We start from the raw sequence: 18,474 nt of genomic DNA, 5'->3' as shown, positions 1-18,474 counted from the left end.
TTTTTGACTTTTTCGACTTTTCGACTTTTCGAACGCTCGCATCGACGTGTTAGATCATCGCAACCTTTTCGATTTTTTCGACTTTTTGACTTTTTGACTTTTTGACTTTTCGACTTTTCGACTTTTCGACTTTTTCGACTTTTCGACTTTTCGAACGCTCGCATCGACGTGTTAGATCATCGCAACCTTTTCGATTTTTTCGACTTTTTGACTTTTTGACTTTTCGACTTTTCGACTTTTCGGCCTTTCGACTTTTTCGACTTTTCGACTTTTCGAGCGCTCGCATCGACGTGTTAGATCATCGAAAGCTTTTCGACTTTTCGACTTTTTCGACTTTTTGACTTTTCGCGCGCGCGCATCGACGTGTTAGATCTACGCGATATTTTCGATATTTTCGACTTTTCGACTTTTCGCGCGCGCACAAATGTTAGATCCTGTGAAATATCAACTCCAAAAAAAGTCCGAAATTCCGATGTGGCGCGCAAGGGTCCAAAAAAAGCGTGAGCACCCCACCCCCTGGCAGGGAACGAATTTCCAGGTACCCTTTTGGACCAGTTCCACAGACTCCCCTACCCTGGGATATACGAAAGAGGAGCAAATAGCTCAATGACGAAATCGAAAGTGCAAGCAGCTTAGGCGGCAAGCATCAGTACAAATCGGCAGCAACTGTGAACTTCTCTTTCCTTGAAAATTGGGGCAAATAGCTCATTGACGAAATGGAAAGTGCAAGCAGCTCAGGCGGCAAGCATCTGTACAAATTGTCGGCAACTGTGAACTTCTTTTTTCATGAAAATTGGAGCAAATAGCTCATCGCCGTAATGGAAAGTGCAAGCAGCTTAGGCGGCAAGCATCAGTACAGATCGGCGGTGACTGTGAATTCTTTTTTTCTTGAAAATTGAGGCAAATAGTTCGTCGACGAAATGGAAAGTGCAAGCAGCTTACGCGGCAAGCATCTGTACAAATTGTCGGCAACTGTGAACTTCTTTTTTCATGAAAATTGGAGCAAATAGCTCATCGCCGTAATGGAAAGTGCAAGCAGCTTAGGCGGCAAGCATCAGTACAGATCGGCGGTGACTGTGAATTCTTTTTTTCTTGAAAATTGAGGCAAATAGTTCGTCGACGAAATGGAAAGTGCAAGCAGCTTACGCAGCAAGTATCTTTACAAATCATCAGTGACTGTGAACTTCTCTTTTCCTCCTTTCAGATTGAAGTCGCTTGCCTTCGGGCTTGCTTGATGTCTCTGGGGAGCCCTTTCAGATTGAAGTCGCTTGCCTTCGGGCTTGCTTGATGTCTCTGGGGAGCCCTTTCAGATTGAAGTCGCTTGCCTTCGGGCTTGCTTGATGTCTCTGGGGAAGATCTTGGCTTGGTTCTGACAGGCTCTACTGTGCCGTTTCATCACCACTCGAGCGAGCTCGTGGTGAGGACTCGAAACAGTTTTGACTGCTAGAATCAAAGTCCTGATGTGTTGTGTTCCAAAAAACCGGGAACCTCACCTCGCATAGAGTTCTCCGCTTAGGCGTATCGACGAACCAGGCGAATAGTGTGGAGCCCACGCCTGCTGATCCCCTTTTGTGGTTGAACGGTAGAGGCGAAAACATTAAAGTCGGGAAAGTCTTTTTTAGTTTTTCTCGCAATGGCGAATGAGGTGAACATCCTTGCCGATGGCTAGTCCTAAAGCATTTATGTAACACCAAATTCACTCGGAGGTGCGGACGCTTTGGAGTTTTTTTTCTTTATGGAATCAACAAAATCGCATCTAGCCTCCACCAAGGGGTGGCCTAAGCTACGTTTTGTCGGTCCATTTGAACAGGCAACTGTTTCGAAACTTTCAAACGCGTATGCTTGGTTTTCATTCCAGAGCAAAGTGGAATCGGAGAGATAGGAGGAATTCGTCCTGACCTTCCGTCCTGCTAGGGCATTTCGGTGCCCAAGCGAGACTGGGGTGAAGCGATTTCCAGCTTTCTCTGCGTTTTTCATTTAAACGCAGTGACTGCTAACGCTTTTGTGAAAAACACGGTCAGCTGAGCCTCTCCTCTTGCTTTTTTCGAAAGGAAAGGGGTGGGGCAAAGCTGATTCGGCTTTCTGAAGCTTGGCCTTGTTTCGCGCGAGGTCTTGCAGTGGGAAGTCGGAAAGAATTAGTTACCTGGTTGATTCTGCCAGTAGTCATATGCTTGTCTCAAAGATTAAGCCATGCATGTCTAAGTATACGCAAATTATACTGTGAAACTGCGAATGGCTCATTAAATCAGTTATAGTTTATTTGATGTTTCTTGCTACATGGATAACTGTGGTAATTCTAGAGCTAATACATGCGTAAAAAGCCCCGACTTCGGAAGGGGTGTATTTATTAGATAAAAACCATCCTCCTCGGAGTTTGGCGATTCATAATAACTTCTCGAATCGCACGGCCTTGTGCTGGCGATGCTTCATTCAAATATCTGCCCTATCAACTGTCGATGGTAGGATAGAGGCCTACCATGGTTGCAACGGGTAACGGGGAATAAGGGTTCGATTCCGGAGAGGGAGCCTGAGAAACGGCTACCACATCCAAGGAAGGCAGCAGGCGCGCAAATTACCCAATCCCGACACGGGGAGGTAGTGACAATAAATAACAATGCAGGGCCCTTTTGGGTCTTGTAATTGGAATGAGTACAATTTAAATCCCTTAACGAGGAACGATTGGAGGGCAAGTCTGGTGCCAGCAGCCGCGGTAATTCCAGCTCCAATAGCATATATTAAAGTTCCCTCCGGGGCCTAAGTAATTATTTTTGTCAGTTTTATTCACTTAGGAGGACTAAGGTCCAGAAGCGTTCACTTTATCTTAAATCTAACAATGCAGAAACTTTTCCATTCCTTTTTAGGAGTCCTTGAAGCGGTCCGGGGGGCTTAGTACGGGGTAAAACCCAGAAGCCAAAGGAGAAAAACTGTCTTTTATAAATCACGGGGGAATTCTTTAGCTTGAGCCTTAACCCCTCAAGTTTCATAATGCCTCCAAAAATTGCCAATGCGACACAAGTCGCTTCTGAAGGAACTCCAGCGGAGACAACCTCGGACAGACCGGTTTCCAAGCCAGAGAGCCCGATCAAAGCTGGGAGCCCTTCAAATGTAAGAGGGAATAAGAGAAAGCTGAGTGGGTTGGGAAACCCCCAGCTTAAGAAAGGCAAGAACCAGTTGATGCCGGATTCAGATTCATCTACTTCCAGCTCCTCTGACTCTGATGTCCCCCAAATAATTGAGCCTTCTAAAGATATAGATCAGCTCTCAAAATCGGCGAGCAGTCTGGAGGTGAGGGATGCAGCAATGGAGCCAGCGCCAGCTAGCTCCACAGCCTCCCCTTCAGCTGAAACCTCGTCAGCAACTAGCAAGTCGCACGGTGCCCTCCCCCCGAAGGATCCTTTTCCGGAGGTACTGGACTGGGCTGCCAAGGTGGAGATTGCAGAGGCTAAAAAGGCCCACAACGAAGCCTGGAAAACCGAGTGCAAAGACAAGGTGGCACAGAAGAAGCAGGCCAAGCTTGCCCAACTCGATGCGGATAGATTGGCTGGAAAGCCTCCACTGCGTGGGTGTGTCCAGTGCAAAACCCATCATTGGGAACAGGACCCTTGCCCGCCAAAGCCTATGGCCTCCCCTGAAAAGGAGGCCTCCAAAATCAAGTCCTCAGGTGTTGGCAAACGCAAGCACACTGGGGCAGAAATTGAGAATTCAGGAGGGCCCTCTAAAAAGGGTAAGAGTTGACGCAGGGCATGCGTGCGGCGGGGCTGGTACCCATCCGTGCATCCAACCAAAGTGGAGCCTCCACTTTGGAGTGGTTGATCCGCTTTGGATCTTCTTCGGATGCTGAGGAAGCCGTGGACAAGCCTTTCCACCTGCGGGGGGTTGAGGTTCGCCTCACCCCCTTTTTTAAGGAGGGGCTGCGGACCTTCATCTGCAAGACCTTGGGGCCTGTTTCAATGGCAGCTCTGATAAAGAGCATCCACAAATATGCCCCCAAAGCTAAATTTGGACTTCGAAGGGAAGAGGCCTTCGGTTGCATGGGTGACAAATGTCTTCTAACATTTGGACAGCCACAGAACTTCAACCGCATCTCCCTTGTCTTTAACACAGCACTATGGGTTGCAATTGTTTAGTTCCTGTACCGAGCCCTTCTGGCTCTGAAAACTTTTACAATAACTTGATTGCGTAAATATCATTTGAAGATGTCTAAGTCCATACTCATTGCATCTGTGAATGTCAGGTCTGTGTTGAGTGAAGTCCGTTTCCGTGAAGTTCTACATTTTTTCTGGATGTCAAAAATTGACATCCTCTGTATACAGGAAGCCCGCCTTTCTAGAGATTGAGCAGAACGTCTTAATGCTACATTCCCCGGCATGCGACTGCTCACTAACCCGAACAATACTGATGGCAATGGAGGAGTGGCAATAATGGTAAATCCCGAAACAGTAGATTTGCCTACTGCCACTTCCCCCTCTGTGTTAGGAAATTTTTCTTCTGAACTATACCTTTATGATGCTGAGGGCCGTCTCCTTGTTACAAATCTAAGTTGCAAAAATCAACAACTAAATGTCGCTTGTGTTTATGTCCCGGCTAATAGTACCCTTTGGGCCCTCTGGCTGGAAAATACAACAAATTTCCTAGTCTCATTGGAAAGTCGAATCTGGTGTGACCTTGTTGCAGGAGACTGGAACACTGTCATTAACACTATGGATCACACTTCTCGATGTCGACCTAACCTGCAAGAGAGACATAGGCTCCTGTCTTTTCTCTCTTTTCTGAATGACGAGACTGGACTACTTGATGGCTTCAGAGAGCATTTTCCTGACACTATTCTTTACACTCACAAAAGTCCAAATAGTGAAGCCCGCCTAGACCAAATATATGTAACACCTGCCCTGTATCACCGATCGTTTGATTGGAAAACACATGTATTACCTAACTCTCTTAACCTCGATCATGACATGGTTGCTGTTGGATTTAAACCGATTATTGAGTCCAAGCGTGGACCTGGCCGTTTTCATTTTAAATGTAACCTTATGAAATCAAAACCTGTTCAAGAGTGTCTCACACTCTTCATTAATAAGATCAGAGAGATGCCTGTGACTCCAAGCAGATGGGCATCCCTTAAAAATGATTTAGAGAAATCACTCTCGGTTGTGGTACGCACTAAGACTCATGCCTTGTCGGCAAAACATTCCCAAATTAAACGGAAACGCCTGAGACTCCTGCTACAACGACGTGCCTCTCCAAACCCCTCACTAGAGCAAAAAATTAATGCTATAATTGCTAGGGAAGGCCAACTGAATGAATTTGCTACCAGAGCCTATGCCTATAGTGCCTTGGCCAAAAATCGTCTGTTAGGGGAGAAACCCACTCGCTGGTTTTACTCCCGTTTTTCTGCCTCTTCCCTTACTGCTATTACTGCACTCCAATCTCGCCCAGGAGGTCCCATCGTGGAAAACCCACCTGACCTCCCTGTTGTAGCAGCTGCCTTTTATGAAGTGCTCTTCGCAGAACAGCCTACTAATGCCCGCAAAGGCCGTGAATTCATCGACCTTATGCCTAAGATCCCGAGAGCTCTGGGTGAATCCATTTCTGCTCCCATTACCTCCACTGAGGTAAGAGCTGCTATCAAAGGGGCGCCTACAGGTAAGTCGCCTGGACCAGATGGTTTACCAATTGAGTTACTTAAAGAGGTCCTCAAATCCTCCTCAGAAAATGCTGAATATCTGTGCGAAGGTCTTGCCCACTTTTTCAACTCCCTCCTTCGGGGTGAAGTGGCAGCTGAGTCCTTTTCGATTGGAGTCCTCTCCATCCTGTACAAAAACCATGGTTCAACTCTGGACCTCAAGAATTATCGACCTCTCACTGTAGCAAATATGGATTATAAGCTGTTTACTAGCATTCTCACATGCCGGCTCTGCACTGCTCTTGATGATGTCATAGGCTCGCATCAATATGCCTTCTTGCCAGGAAGACTTATTGATGACAACATAAGATTGGTCCAGTCGATTATTGAAGAAAATAAAGGTCGAGAAAATGATGGCATCTATCTCCTATTTATCGACCAAGAAAAAGCATATGATCATGTTGACCACAATTTTTTCTGGCACTTATTGAAAAAGGTCGGCCTCCCCCGACCTATTCGACGGGCCATCAGGGCCCTCTATGCCGATATCAAGCTCAAAGTCATGGTAAATGGCTTTACAAGTTCCGCCTTTCCTGTGATGAGTGGTGTGCGACAAGGGGACCCTCTTAGTTGTGTCCTTTATGTCCTTTTTCTAGAACCCCTTATCAGGAAACTAAATGCCTCTGAAATTGAAGGAATTCCAATTCCGAACTCTGAACTAACTAACCCAAAAAAAATCGAGTATACTCCGGGTGGGGAACCCCCCTGCAATTGCAATCCTGGAAGTTACTTATGTCACTCCAGAAAATCCATACTTGCACCTTGGCATTCCTATGGGAACAGATACCATGGCCCAGGTCCAAACTCTCTGGGAAGACGTCCGTATGAACTTTGAGAACATTGCCAATAAATGGTCCGGAGCTCATCTCTCGTTGAAGGGTAGAGTAATGGTGGCAAACAGCCTCATGCTCTCCCTCCCTCGATATCATCTCAAATTCATCCCCATTTCCACACAAACACTGAAAAAGCTTGTGAAAATCTACTATGATTTCATCTGGGTACATAAAGTCCATCAGAAACTCCATGACTCTCATGCTCTCCTCCCACCTGAAAGAGGGGGGATTGGCAGTTTCGACCTTGCTAGTGTTGTTACTGCCCTAAGCGTGGAGATGATCTCAAAGCTCGAGTATTGTGGGGACCTACCATGGGTCCAGATCCAACATTGCTTACTCAAAAACCTCCATACTCGCACTCAGGGAGAAATCTCTTCTGTAATCACTCGCCCATGGATACAGAGGATATCGAGTAGAGAACTCCAGGAAGACGTCCTGCCATCATGTGTACGCCACCTTTGGCTCCACTGGCGTCGTGCCCTTAATGCTGATTCAGACACCATCCTGCTTTGCTCCCCTGCCACAAAACAGGATGTGCTGAATACCAACTTCTGGTATCATAAGGACCTCAAAACCCTCCCTAGACAAGGGGCTCGACACTTCTCCAATAATACCTATAGGTTTCTGGCAGATCATGACGTGACAAAGATTGGAGACATCTGGGATGCGGACAACCAAGAGGTTATCTTCCCAGCAATGCTCCCAAACTCTCAAAGACGTGCCATGAAGCAGGCAGTTATGACCCTAATTCATGACCTCCCTGACTCGTGGCTCCAACTCCTTGAAGGAAACCTCTCTGGCACCACTCCAAATAATGGCCAATTGTGCCTCACAGTGGTACAAGGTAACCTCAAAAATGCTTTACCTCTTGAAAAAGTTGGCTTCCGCCTGATCTACCGCCAATTGGTATTGAAAAAGACCGCAAATGTGAACTATGACCATCGTGTCCAACCCATTTTGCAAGCCTATCAAAGACACACTGGCAGACCTGGGAGTCCGGAAATGATCTGGCGTACAGCATGACAAGAATTCCTTACCCCAAAGCAAGGTGACCTTTTATGGCGCCTGCTCCATGACAAGGTACGGGTGGGCCAAGACCTACACTGGCTAGATCCAGAGGATCAACAATGCCCCCTCTGTCATGAGCTCTCTTCCATTGAACACCTCTGGATCTGATGCCCCGCTGCAAGGCAGATATGGGATCTCGTCAATATCATATGGGCTAAGGCCTGGAACCTGACTACCCCTGAAGTAGCACGACCACCTTTCCCTCAAATTGAAACCAGATATGACCTTGCATGCTGGCTCGCACTTTTGCCCGTACCTGACCGATCCCAGTCTCACCACTGGAAAATCCTAGTCGGGATGGCAGTGTGGTCGATCTGGATATCCTACCTCCGATGGAGCTTCAAGGAAGAGCCCTCTGCTCTCCTACCAGCCTCAATCTCTGTGCTCTTTCTCACCAACTTGCACAACCGATTTCAGGAAGACTGCCTCTTATCCTTGAATACACTTTATGCTAACAAGACATATAATGTGGAAACTTTCCAACAAGTCTGGGGTCAGACCCCCTCCACTGCCAAGGCAGCTAATTCTGACCTCGAAATACTGCCCCCCATTTCCTAAAATGCCCCAATCTCGGGACAGGCTGACCTGGTCGAGGTACCCTAAATCCCTCCACCTCAAGGTCGACTGTCGGCACTCTCCTAAACAGGGCACAGGCTGATGGGTTCGATTCCCTATTGGGTCAGCGTGGTGCCAGCCCCATCCCTGTATAAATATTCTGGAAATATTGATCCAATAGCATATATTAAAGTTGTTGCAGTTAAAAAGCTCATAGTTGAAGTTTGGTCTCGGACGCTGGGTCTGCTTCATTGCATGTACTTGGCGGTCCGAGACTTCCTTCCTGGTGAACAGCTGCCTTCAGGTGGTCCGGAACCAGGACCATTACTTTGAAAAAATTAGAGTGTTCAAAGCAGGCCATAGGCCTGAATATATTAGCATGGAATAACAGAATAGGACATGTGGTTCTATTTTGTTGGTTTCTAGAACTGCCGTAATGATTAAAAGGGACAGCCAGGGGCATTAGTATTTGCACACTAGAGGTGAAATTCTTGGATTGTACAAAGACTTCCTACTGCAAAAGCATTTGCCAAGAATGTTTTCATTAATCAAGAACGAAGGTTAGGGTATCGAAAACGATTAGATACCATTGTAGTCTTAACAGTAAACTATGCCGACTCCAAATTGGTTGATGCTCATTTCACTGGCTCGATCAGTGTGGTACGAGAAATCAAAGTTTTTGGGTTCTGGGGGGAGTATGGTCGCAAGGCTGAAACTTAAAGAAATTGATGGAAGGGCACCACCAGGAGTGGAGCCTGCAGCTTAATTTGACTCAACATGGGAAAACTCACTGGGTCCGGACATAGTAAGGATTGACAGATTGATGGCGCTTTCATGATTCTATGGGTGGTGGTGCATGGTGTTAAGGGATCAGGCAGTATCTGTTCGAGAGTAACTGAGTCGATGATTTTAGATGAGTAAATACATGAAATATAGTGCATATATATAGATGATTTGTCTGCTAAGCATGTGTGTGAGAATATGGCTAAGTCAAGTGAATCTATCGTGTACAGCTTGAAGGGGATGTCTTTTGGGGACAAGAGAGAATCGTCGAGTACAAAGGGGATGGGGTTGCATGAGAATGTTGCAACCATAAATGGAGTTTGTTGTTGAGTTTTGGTGAAATGGAGGAACAAAGGTATTTGAGAGAAATGTGAATCAAAGGGGACTCATGAGAATGAGAAAGATATGCAGGTCTAGAAATCAGTTGGCAAAATGAGACGCACATGTCGAATTTTAACTGTCCCCCTCGCCATCTGAGGAAGTAGGGCTTTTACCAGGTTCAATGGGACTTTGGCAAGTAAAGCCTAATCGCTGATGTGCAGTAGTCATTAGGTGTCGGCTTACTGGCTTAGTCAAGAAGTCTGCGACATTATCAAGGGTTTTGACATATCCAATATCTACTTCCCTTTCTTGGACCGAGAAACAAAGAAAGTGGTATCTAGTGTCGATATGCTTAAGTTTGGCATGATTAACTGGGTCTCGTCCTACTTGTATACAACCAGTGTTGTCTGTTAGGATCTTGGGTACGAAATCTCCTATATCCAAGCCTTGTAGGAGATATCTATAGAAAAGTGCCTCTCGAGAGGCTTCGGACACTGCTACAAATTCAGCTTCGACAGCTGATAGGGATACGCATTTTTGAACATGAGACTTCCATCCTACCAAGCTTCCGAATATTAGGGTGACAGATCTGGAGGTGCTGCATCGGTCAGTATTTGGGTCAGAGGCCCAATTTGCATCTGTGTATGTTACGATTGGGGGGGTGTTGGCTTTATCATTTCCTAGGGTGAGAATCTTGTCTTTAGTTTGGTTTAGATACTTGACAACCTTGAGAGCTGCTTGCATCGCTTTGGGGGAGGGCCTAGATATATGTCGAGCAAGGGTATTCACTGCAAAGCAAATATCTGGTCTGACAGTATTCGAGACCCACATTAGTTTGCCAACTAATGACGGGTACTGTTGTTTGACATCTGCTGGGGGTGTGTAGTTGGGTGGCATGATAGGTGGAGATATATCCATTGGGCTTCGCGATTTTTCTCCACCTGGTAGCCATTCTTTGATAATTCCTTCAATGTATGCTCACTGATCGAGGCTAATTATTTGCAATTGACAGTTGTGAGTAATTTTAATTTTGAGGAATTCCCTGGCTGGTCTGTTGTCCATTATTTTCCATTTGTTGGTAATTGACTTTTTGACAGTGTCAATTAGGCTCCATTTTGGCCCCGTGATGAGCATGTCATCAACATAAACAGCGATGATTACTTTTGTTTCGTCAGTCCCCCTGAGATAAACGCATGGTGTGCAAGGGAGACTGAGGAAACCCATGGATTGGAGGTGGGCATCTAATTCTAAATTCCACTCTCGGCCAGATTGTTTCAGTCCATATAGTCCTTTGATCAATTTGTAAACTTTACCTTTTGGGATGTCGGCTCCTTCGGGAGGTTTGAGAAAAACTTTGTGGTGCAAATCAGCATTGAGATATGCTTGGGTGATGTCGATGGAATCTAATTCCCAATCTTTCTGGGCTGCAATAGTGAGGATTGTACAGATGGCATCTTGTGGAATGACTGGAGCAAATATTTCATTGTAGTCTATGCCAGGTCTTTGGGAAAATCCTCTGGCACAGAATCGTGCCTTATACTTGATTGGTATCATGTTTGCATCAGTCTTGATGGTCAAAACTAGTTTAGAGTTGACTAGATTTGTGTTCGGAGGTCTGTCCACTATTTTCCAAATGTTCATCCTTTTGAGTCCATCCATTTCTGCTTTGATTGCCTCTTTCCAATGGGCCTGATTTTTACTGCTTAGAGCTTGCTTGACTGTTGGTTGGAGTACTGGTGATAACAGTTGTGCTTCGGCCTGGTATATCAGGTTTGGTAGGTCAACCAATAGGCATGCTCCCTTAGGCTTTCTTGGAAGTTTCATATGGCTTTGTTGTCTGGCCAGCACCTTGGGCATTTTTGGAGTAGTATTGCAATTGTGGTCGGATGCATCCAGGGTCGCAATTCCCATGCACTATGGAATTGATTGAAATAGTTTTGGTATTTCCTTAGTGTTTCACTCGAATCCAAGTATTGCTCACTGACCTGTCTGGAGAGAGTCTTTGGGTCCAGCATGGGTGAAACTTCATGAGAGGGTTGGTGCTCGAAATTTGTCGTTCTGTCTGAGGCCTGTCCTGTTGGTGTTGTCGATATTTCAGAGGGCTCTGAGCCCTCCGGTGATGGGTTGGGTGAAAAAGGGTCCCCCTCGAGCATCAGATCCTCTTCTGAAGGGGGGTGGTAAATGTTGTCCAGGGGTTGGGAGAGTTCTTCATCAAATTCATCCTCTTCTGAGTATGAGAGATCTTCAATGTCGGCAGTGTTGTCATAGAAAATGGCGTCCATTTCTTTAATTGGCATTGCATTGGTCCTATCTTCCCAGCATTGATCCTCCAGGAATCTTACTGAGTTGCTCCAGAATACACTGGGATTGTGATTGGGAGATAAAAGTTTCCAACCTTTATGCTCCTCATCATATCCTACAAAGATAGCCAGGATTGCTGAGTCCTTGAGTTTCTTCCTTTTCACCTTGGGTATATTTACCCATGCTAGGCAGCCAAAAGTCCTAAGTAATTTGAATGGTTTCCAGGGATCTTTATTGTAGAAAACCTGATATGGGATTTGATTCTTGATGTTTGGTAGCAAGTTTTTCGTGTAGGCTGCAGCTTTGATTGCATATGGCCAGAATGTTTGGGGAAGTCAGTGAGTGTGTAGCATTGAACTCATGATGTTTTGGATTGTGTGTATGGTTCTTTCAGCCTTGCCATTTTGTTTGCTGGTATAGACTGAAGATTTTTGCCACCTGAACCCAGTTTCATTTTGCCAATGCATGGCGACGTTTGAGCACCATTCTCCTCCATTATCAGAGCATATGGTTTTCAATTGGTGTCCAGTTTGAATCTCGGCATATTTGATCCATTCTTGAAGGACATGGAGTGTGTCGGCCTTCTTGCATAGGGGTTTCACATAAGTGAAACTGGAAGCATCATTGATTGCTACCAGCACACAGGTGAATTCAGTTTGTTCTGAGAAATGGGTCGAGAGGTCAACATGGACTAGTTCTAGTGGGTAACTAGCAATAGTTCCATCGCCTTTGCCCATTCTCGCCTTGGTAGATTTGGTAGCTAGGCAGTCGTGGCATGTAAGGGAGTGGTTGGGTTCAGCATTTACTCCATATAATTTCTTAATTATGGAGCTTTTATTTCGCCCAGGGTGTCCAAGTTGTTCGTGCCATTTTGCCTGTGGCCTTTTGTCCAGACTTCTTGGGGGTGCTACGGCATCAAAGTGTTTGGGTAGATCTTTGATTATTTCATCAATATTTGTGAGAAGGACCGAGGGTTGATTTCTATGTATTTCCCATTGCTTGCATTTGGGGTTAAAAGAGGCAATCGTTTTTGATTTGTTCAGCCAGGTGATAATGGCTTTGGTTAGGTTGAAGGTTACTCATGCACCATCTTTCAACAGCATATGGACAGAGATTAAATTACTGTTGGCCTCTGGAACATAAAGTACATCATGAAGAATTACTTTAATTCCATCCAACATTAATTCTATCTCTCCTTTGGCTTTAATTCGAAGCTTGTGGTCTCCAGCAGTATTCACATATCCTAGACAGGGAGTAAAGGAAGAGAACATTGATTTATTGCAAGTGACATGATCGGTTGCACCTGAGTCGACTATCCAATCGTGGATGTTGGTTGGCTCAAGTGAGACTCGATAAGCTGAAGGGATGGTGCACCAAAGTTCCTAGGCAGGAGTTGAGTTGGTTTGGTCATTTGGGTAGATATGGGGTCAGCGAGGCTTAGGGCATTTCTTAGCAATGTGTCTGGTGTCGAAACAGTTGTAGCACTTGGGGGCCTCTCCATTGGGTCCAGCCTTGCCTTTCCAGTAGCTTTCAGGGTAATCTTCAGTCTGCGAACTTCTGACTACCCTGATGCTGCTGGATGCCGTTCTGGGGGCAGCAACTCGATGGATTGGCTTCAATTGCATCTGCTCCTGACATTTGAGCAGTGCAGCAGCAACTTGATCAAAATCATGGGTGTTGCCCATGCATTCGAGAGTGTTGATATATGTTGCATAAGATGCATTGTATCTGGCTGAGTTGATTAATGTTTGTATTTTCATCAACTGGGGCAAGGGATGTCCCATTGTGTTGGCTTTGGCCCAGTGATTTCGAATGTCTTCAATGAGTTTTCAAACATCATTGTTGTACATTCGAAGGCAGCCAGCATCTCGAAGTATAGTGGCTTGGTCTAGATTGTCATTCTTGAGGAGGTTAGTTTTGATTTGCTCATAGAGCTCATGGAAAGTCCATGGCAAGAATCCTTGGGTCTAGCCAGGATGTAGTTCAGGTTGTTTGGACCTTCAATTTCACAAACTCCAATCAGGATCATCTTGAGTCGCCTGTCAAGGATTCTGTCGAATTTCTCATTGCCAGGCTTGACTTTTCCTTGGAGGTGTCAGAGAGCATCACTCCAGGTGTCAATAGCATCTAGAAATAAGGGGTTCCAAACATGCCAGTTCTTGATGTTGAGCTTTGGGGCTACTCTGATGGTAGTCGAGAACCATCTGAGTAGTCCCAAGAAGTCATCACGCTTCGAGGGTCTTTTGTATTCATTGGGTTTGTGGACTTGGCGGCTCATAGCCATGAGCATGCCTCACATAGTCCTTTGGTCCATGTTTTCAATTTCTTCTTCAGTGATTTGGTTGAACTGGACAGGGCTAGTAACATCTTCGGGATTCCAGAGAGAAGGTGTCTCTGGTCCAATAATCATCTGGGGGGGCAGGTTGGTGTCGATGGTGGGTGGTAGGTTTGGTTCGTTTTCATTGTCTTCCTTGCCTCTGGAGGGCGGTCTTGAGTCAGTCGGGTTCATCTTTTGTCTTGCTTGAGGGAGTAGTTTGATTTGGTCTTGTCTGGTTATTGTTTGTCAAGGTTGGGGAGTCTTCATTGGTTTTGGTATTCTTGAGGTATTGAGTTGCTGTTGTTTAGTCAGGAGCGGTGTGGTTGCAGTCGGCTTTTTGCCTTTGTTGATTTAGAGCACTCAGACTCTTAATCTGTTAAGGGATCAGGCAGTATCTGTTCGAGAGTAACTGAGTTGATGATTTTAGATGAGTAAATACATGAAATATAGTGCATATATATAGATGATTTGTCTGCTAAGCATGTGTGTGAGAATATGGCTAAGTCAAGTGAATCTATCGTGTATGGCTTGAAGGGGATGTCTTTTGGGGACAAGAGAGAATCGCCAAGTACAAAGGGGATGGGGTTGCATGAGAATGTTGCAACCATAAATGGAGTTCGTTGTCGAGTTTTGGTGAAACGGAGGAACAAAGGTATTTGAAAGAAATGTGAATCAAAGGGGACTCGTGAGAATGAGAAAGATATGCAGGCCTAGAAATCAGTTGGCGAAATGAGACACGCACGTCAAATTTCAACTGCCTCGTGCACAACTTTTGGAAAAAGTCCAAGTTGGCAGCCGGCCTTGGGCAGGGCTGCACTCAAGTATTGTTCTTTTTTTGAGTTTTCACTTTTGTTAGACTCAACAATGGCATTGGCACTGCACTCGCCATGACCAAGACAATAGTGTGTGTTCCTAGTGTTAGATTGTAGTTTCGTATCCGAGTTCATTGAGTTCCACACTCGGCCGGCGAGTTCATTGAGTTCCACAGGAGGAGGGGGAGCAGTGTTGCAGGCAACACTACAACAAAGGTATATAACCATGCTCCCCATCATAGGAGAAGAGTGGATCACCATCCACTCTACACCATATCAAACTAGTTATCACTTCAAGTACAAGTATACATTAGTTTTAGTCAGTGACATTGCAATCACAAGTAGATTGCTTCCATTGCAGTGTGTGTGTTGTATCACCACTCACTGACATCTGAAGGTGGTTCATAGTAAACCAGCAGTCTGGATAATGATAGAACTGATGGCAGTCATCCACTGCAGTCCAGGGATCACTCGAACACTCAGTCGACACACTGGACACTCATGTCAATGACAGCAATCACAAGCACACCAGACCTTGGTGTTCATATCAGTTCATAGCAGTTATTGATCATGCCAAGCTACCTCTGGACAGAGTGTCCATGGCAGTTAGTTGAAACCTACAATAGCAAAACCATTACTACATCTTCAGGCAAGAAAAGTAATAGAGATGTCTCTATTACATATCTCAACAAGAATCATAATACACAAGATGTTACCACATATCTTGACAGGATTCGTAATAGATGCATTCCTGTCACAGATATCAGGTTTTGGGCACGTGACCTCTGACAAGTGTCAGACTGAGCAAAACACACAGTGAGCAAGCTCAAAAGAAGAGCTTTCGATTGCAGTGAGTCTCGGAGCCACCTAATACTTGAGCAGACCTCCATGCTTAGTAAGCACTTGCTCCACGTGATGCCCCATCAAGTCGATCACAGGATTGATATGTTTGAGCATGATCTGGGTGTTCCACACTTCCTCTGCAGCTCTGGCAAGTTCATCCCAGGTTTTTGGTACTGGCAAGTGCTTACCAAGCAAGTTTTTGAATACATACCATATGTTCTCAATAGGATTCAGATCTGGCAAAGCTGGCAGGTGTTCCTGCATCTTAATGTTGTATTTGGCCCACTGTTGCTTGCAGATAGCAGCCTGATGACAGCTGCTGCCATCTTCAACAACCAACAGGCTGTCAGGGTATGCACTAACAGCAGTTATGGCATCCCGGAGCAGGCTGTTGATGATCCAATCACAATATCTGACAGCTGTGAGGTTCTTGGCAGGATCCCATTGATTAGCCAACCCCAGCCACTTCTTTCTTGGAGCCAATGGGAGCACAATCAACAGGGTTTTAAGGTTGAATGCAATGCAGGCCCATACCTGGATGCTGAAATGGCTGGAATGGAATGTTGGAACCATGTTGTTGATGTCTTCTCGAGTGTTTTTCCAGCAACTAACCCATGTGTGTCTGGGCCAGTAGCCAACCTTGACAACTGCCTCATCTGTGAACAGCACACCCCTCCAATCAGTTGTGCCATTAGCCTTGGCCCATTCTAGATGTTTATGTCAGTTTTTGGCTGTCAGAAATGGCTTTTGAAGTGCAATCCAGTGGTTAATACTGGCCTGGTATGCTGCTTTCTGGAGCTGCATTATTGGAATGCCACCAAGCAATGCTGACAGCTGTTGCCATGATAGAAATGGGTTTTTGAGTACCTCATGCTGAAGGTATTGGTCCAAGGTAGCTGTTCAGGAGTGTGGATGGCCAGATTGTGCTTTTGTTTCGAAGGTACCATGCTCCTTAAAGTTATGGATGGTCTTGTGAACTGCTGTCTTGGAAACACCACTTAGCTCTGTGATTTGTCAAATTGGCAGCCCAGTATCATGCATTGCAACAATTGAAGCATGCTTCATTGGAGCAAGCTCATTGCCATGGACCATATTGGCATTTGAAGTGTTCTTGATTAGTATGATGGTAGTGCTATTGCTCAATGATGACAATGACCTGAATGCAGGGTAACTGACTAAATCAGGAAATTACCCGATTGTCCTCAAACTTCTGCACAGGGACTGTACACGCATACGAAGGGTATTGAGACATATATAAACACTCGAATCATCTTGTACTCAACATGCACCCCTTATCGCAATTGACACTTGTGATCATTGACTTTTGACGCACGCCCTTCAACAGGAGAGCAGTTCTGTGAAGTCGTTTGCTTCCTCTGTAGGCAAGTCCCGAGCCGATGAATCGAAGTTTAGGTCGGACTGCTTCTCTTTGGCGTTGCCAAGATGCTCTGGACGGTAAGCAGGGCAACGATCAATGTTGCGATCGGGAAGCCACCATTCGAGAAGCTTGAGGAAGAGCATGTCTACTGCCACAATGATCACAAAGATCTTGCCAGCGATCAAGCCTCCTGCATAGTATCGCGCTAGACGCTCGGACGGGCGAGGAAAGTCATTTTCCATCGCCTGCTGGTACACTCGTTCGAGCCGATTCGCTACATCGGTCCACGAGTACATCTTCTTGGTGGCATTGTGATAGGCAAGTGGATCATGCTTGCCAGCTCGAACGTAGGCGATAGCATCGTCCATGGCTCGGACGACGTCGTCTTCCTCCGGCTTTGCGAGTCGAATCATTGATGGCGGCAGAACTTCAGGAACACCTCCAACTCGGGTTGACACGACAAAAAGACCTGCGCATGCAGCTTCAATGATGCAAGTACCAAAAGCTTCCGTCAGAGAGGTATTGAGGAAGATGGATCCTCGCGTCAGATGATCGCGAACTTCGCCTTGACGCACAGCGCCGCAGAGTTCGACTCGGTCTTGCAAGAGGTATCTCTCTCGCATCTGCTCTAGTTCCACCCGTTTCGGACCATCGCCGCCTTTAAGGGAAAGAATATGCGAAGGGAGAGATGTGACGAAGAAAGCGGTTCAATGTCAGTCACGTCGTAAGGCACTTGAGTCGATAACTTGGGAAGGAAACATACCAATGAGAAAGTAAAGGTCTCGGTGCGCCGCGCAGAGTCTCGGTATAGCCGCAATGAGCAAGTCGATACCCTTTCGGTACATCAACCGGCTTAGCACCACTACCGTGAGCCTACCTTGCTCAACCCGACTTGGATCCGGCAAAAACTGATTCGCAACCACCGCATTTGGGATCACCGAGACTTTCTTGGGGTCGAGATTGGCACGAAGTGTTGTGTTCTCCTTGCCTGTATGTGAGACGCACACAACCGCATCAATGTCGCTCAGCGCAAATCGTAGCAGCTTGTTGGTCAGGATTGAAGCTGTATCTGAGAAGCCGAACAGGCTGTGGTCTGTGAAGACGGTTCGCAGTCCCATGGTGCGGGCATGGAGGATACCTTCGTGCGCCATTGACGATAGTGCTTGGTGTCCATGTACGATCTGGATCTGTTCCCGGATCAGAATCGATCGCAGCGTTGGGAACAGCGAGAAGAAGTTCGGAAGCGTGTCCTGCCGAGCGATCACTTGGTACGGCACATGATATACTTTGAGACCGTTGCTTAGGTAGCGTACTCCCACACGATCGGGCGCGTAAGCATGCGTGATCACAATCACCTGTTTCAGAACGATACCGGACTCAGGTCAGCACCAGCGTAGGTAGATGTCATGTAGTGCAAGCGGCTATACTCGCCTTGTGGCCCATCGACAGCAGTCGACCTCCGAGAAAGTAGACATGGCCTTCAACGCCACCTACATTCGGGTAGAAGAAGTCCGAGACCATGCTACCGTTCAGCAAGAGCCACGTGATCACAGCAGCATCCCGTCAACAAAGCAGGCATG

At 46.2% G+C, this 18,474-nt stretch overlaps 1 protein-coding gene and 2 non-coding genes across 3 annotated transcripts in view; 2 read left to right on the top strand and 1 right to left on the bottom strand.

Moving 5' to 3' along the window:
- The window catches only part of UHO2_10251, a 5,134-nt gene extending 4,723 nt beyond the window's left edge, over positions 1-411 (top strand). Inside the window, exon 1 of the ribosomal RNA XR_005960759.1 lies at positions 1-411. This exon is cut by the window's left edge and continues 4,723 nt beyond it. This is a non-coding gene — a ribosomal RNA (ribosomal RNA).
- Positions 412-2,141: 1,730 nt separating this feature from the next.
- UHO2_10250 lies at positions 2,142-4,747 on the top strand. Its single transcript, XR_005960758.1, has one exon. It is a non-coding gene; the product is annotated as a ribosomal RNA (ribosomal RNA).
- A 12,107-nt stretch (positions 4,748-16,854) lies between these two features.
- On the bottom strand, positions 16,855-18,415 carry UHO2_07362 (uncharacterized protein; the record flags this gene model as incomplete). The annotated part of the gene is made up of 3 exons (XM_041560665.1): positions 16,855-17,552; positions 17,658-18,249; positions 18,326-18,415. The coding sequence occupies 3 exons, from the start codon at positions 18,413-18,415 to the stop codon at positions 16,855-16,857; spliced, it is 1,380 nt and encodes a 459-aa protein (XP_041416599.1).
- Positions 18,416-18,474: the final 59 nt, after the last annotated feature.

This window comes from Ustilago hordei (genome assembly GCF_900519145.1).
Source record: "Ustilago hordei strain Uho2 genome assembly, contig: UHO2_contig_26, whole genome shotgun sequence".
Lineage (NCBI taxonomy): Eukaryota > Fungi > Basidiomycota > Ustilaginomycetes > Ustilaginales > Ustilaginaceae > Ustilago > Ustilago hordei.
Note: the sequence above shows the minus strand (reverse complement) of the source record. Positions and strands in the feature narration are given on the sequence as shown.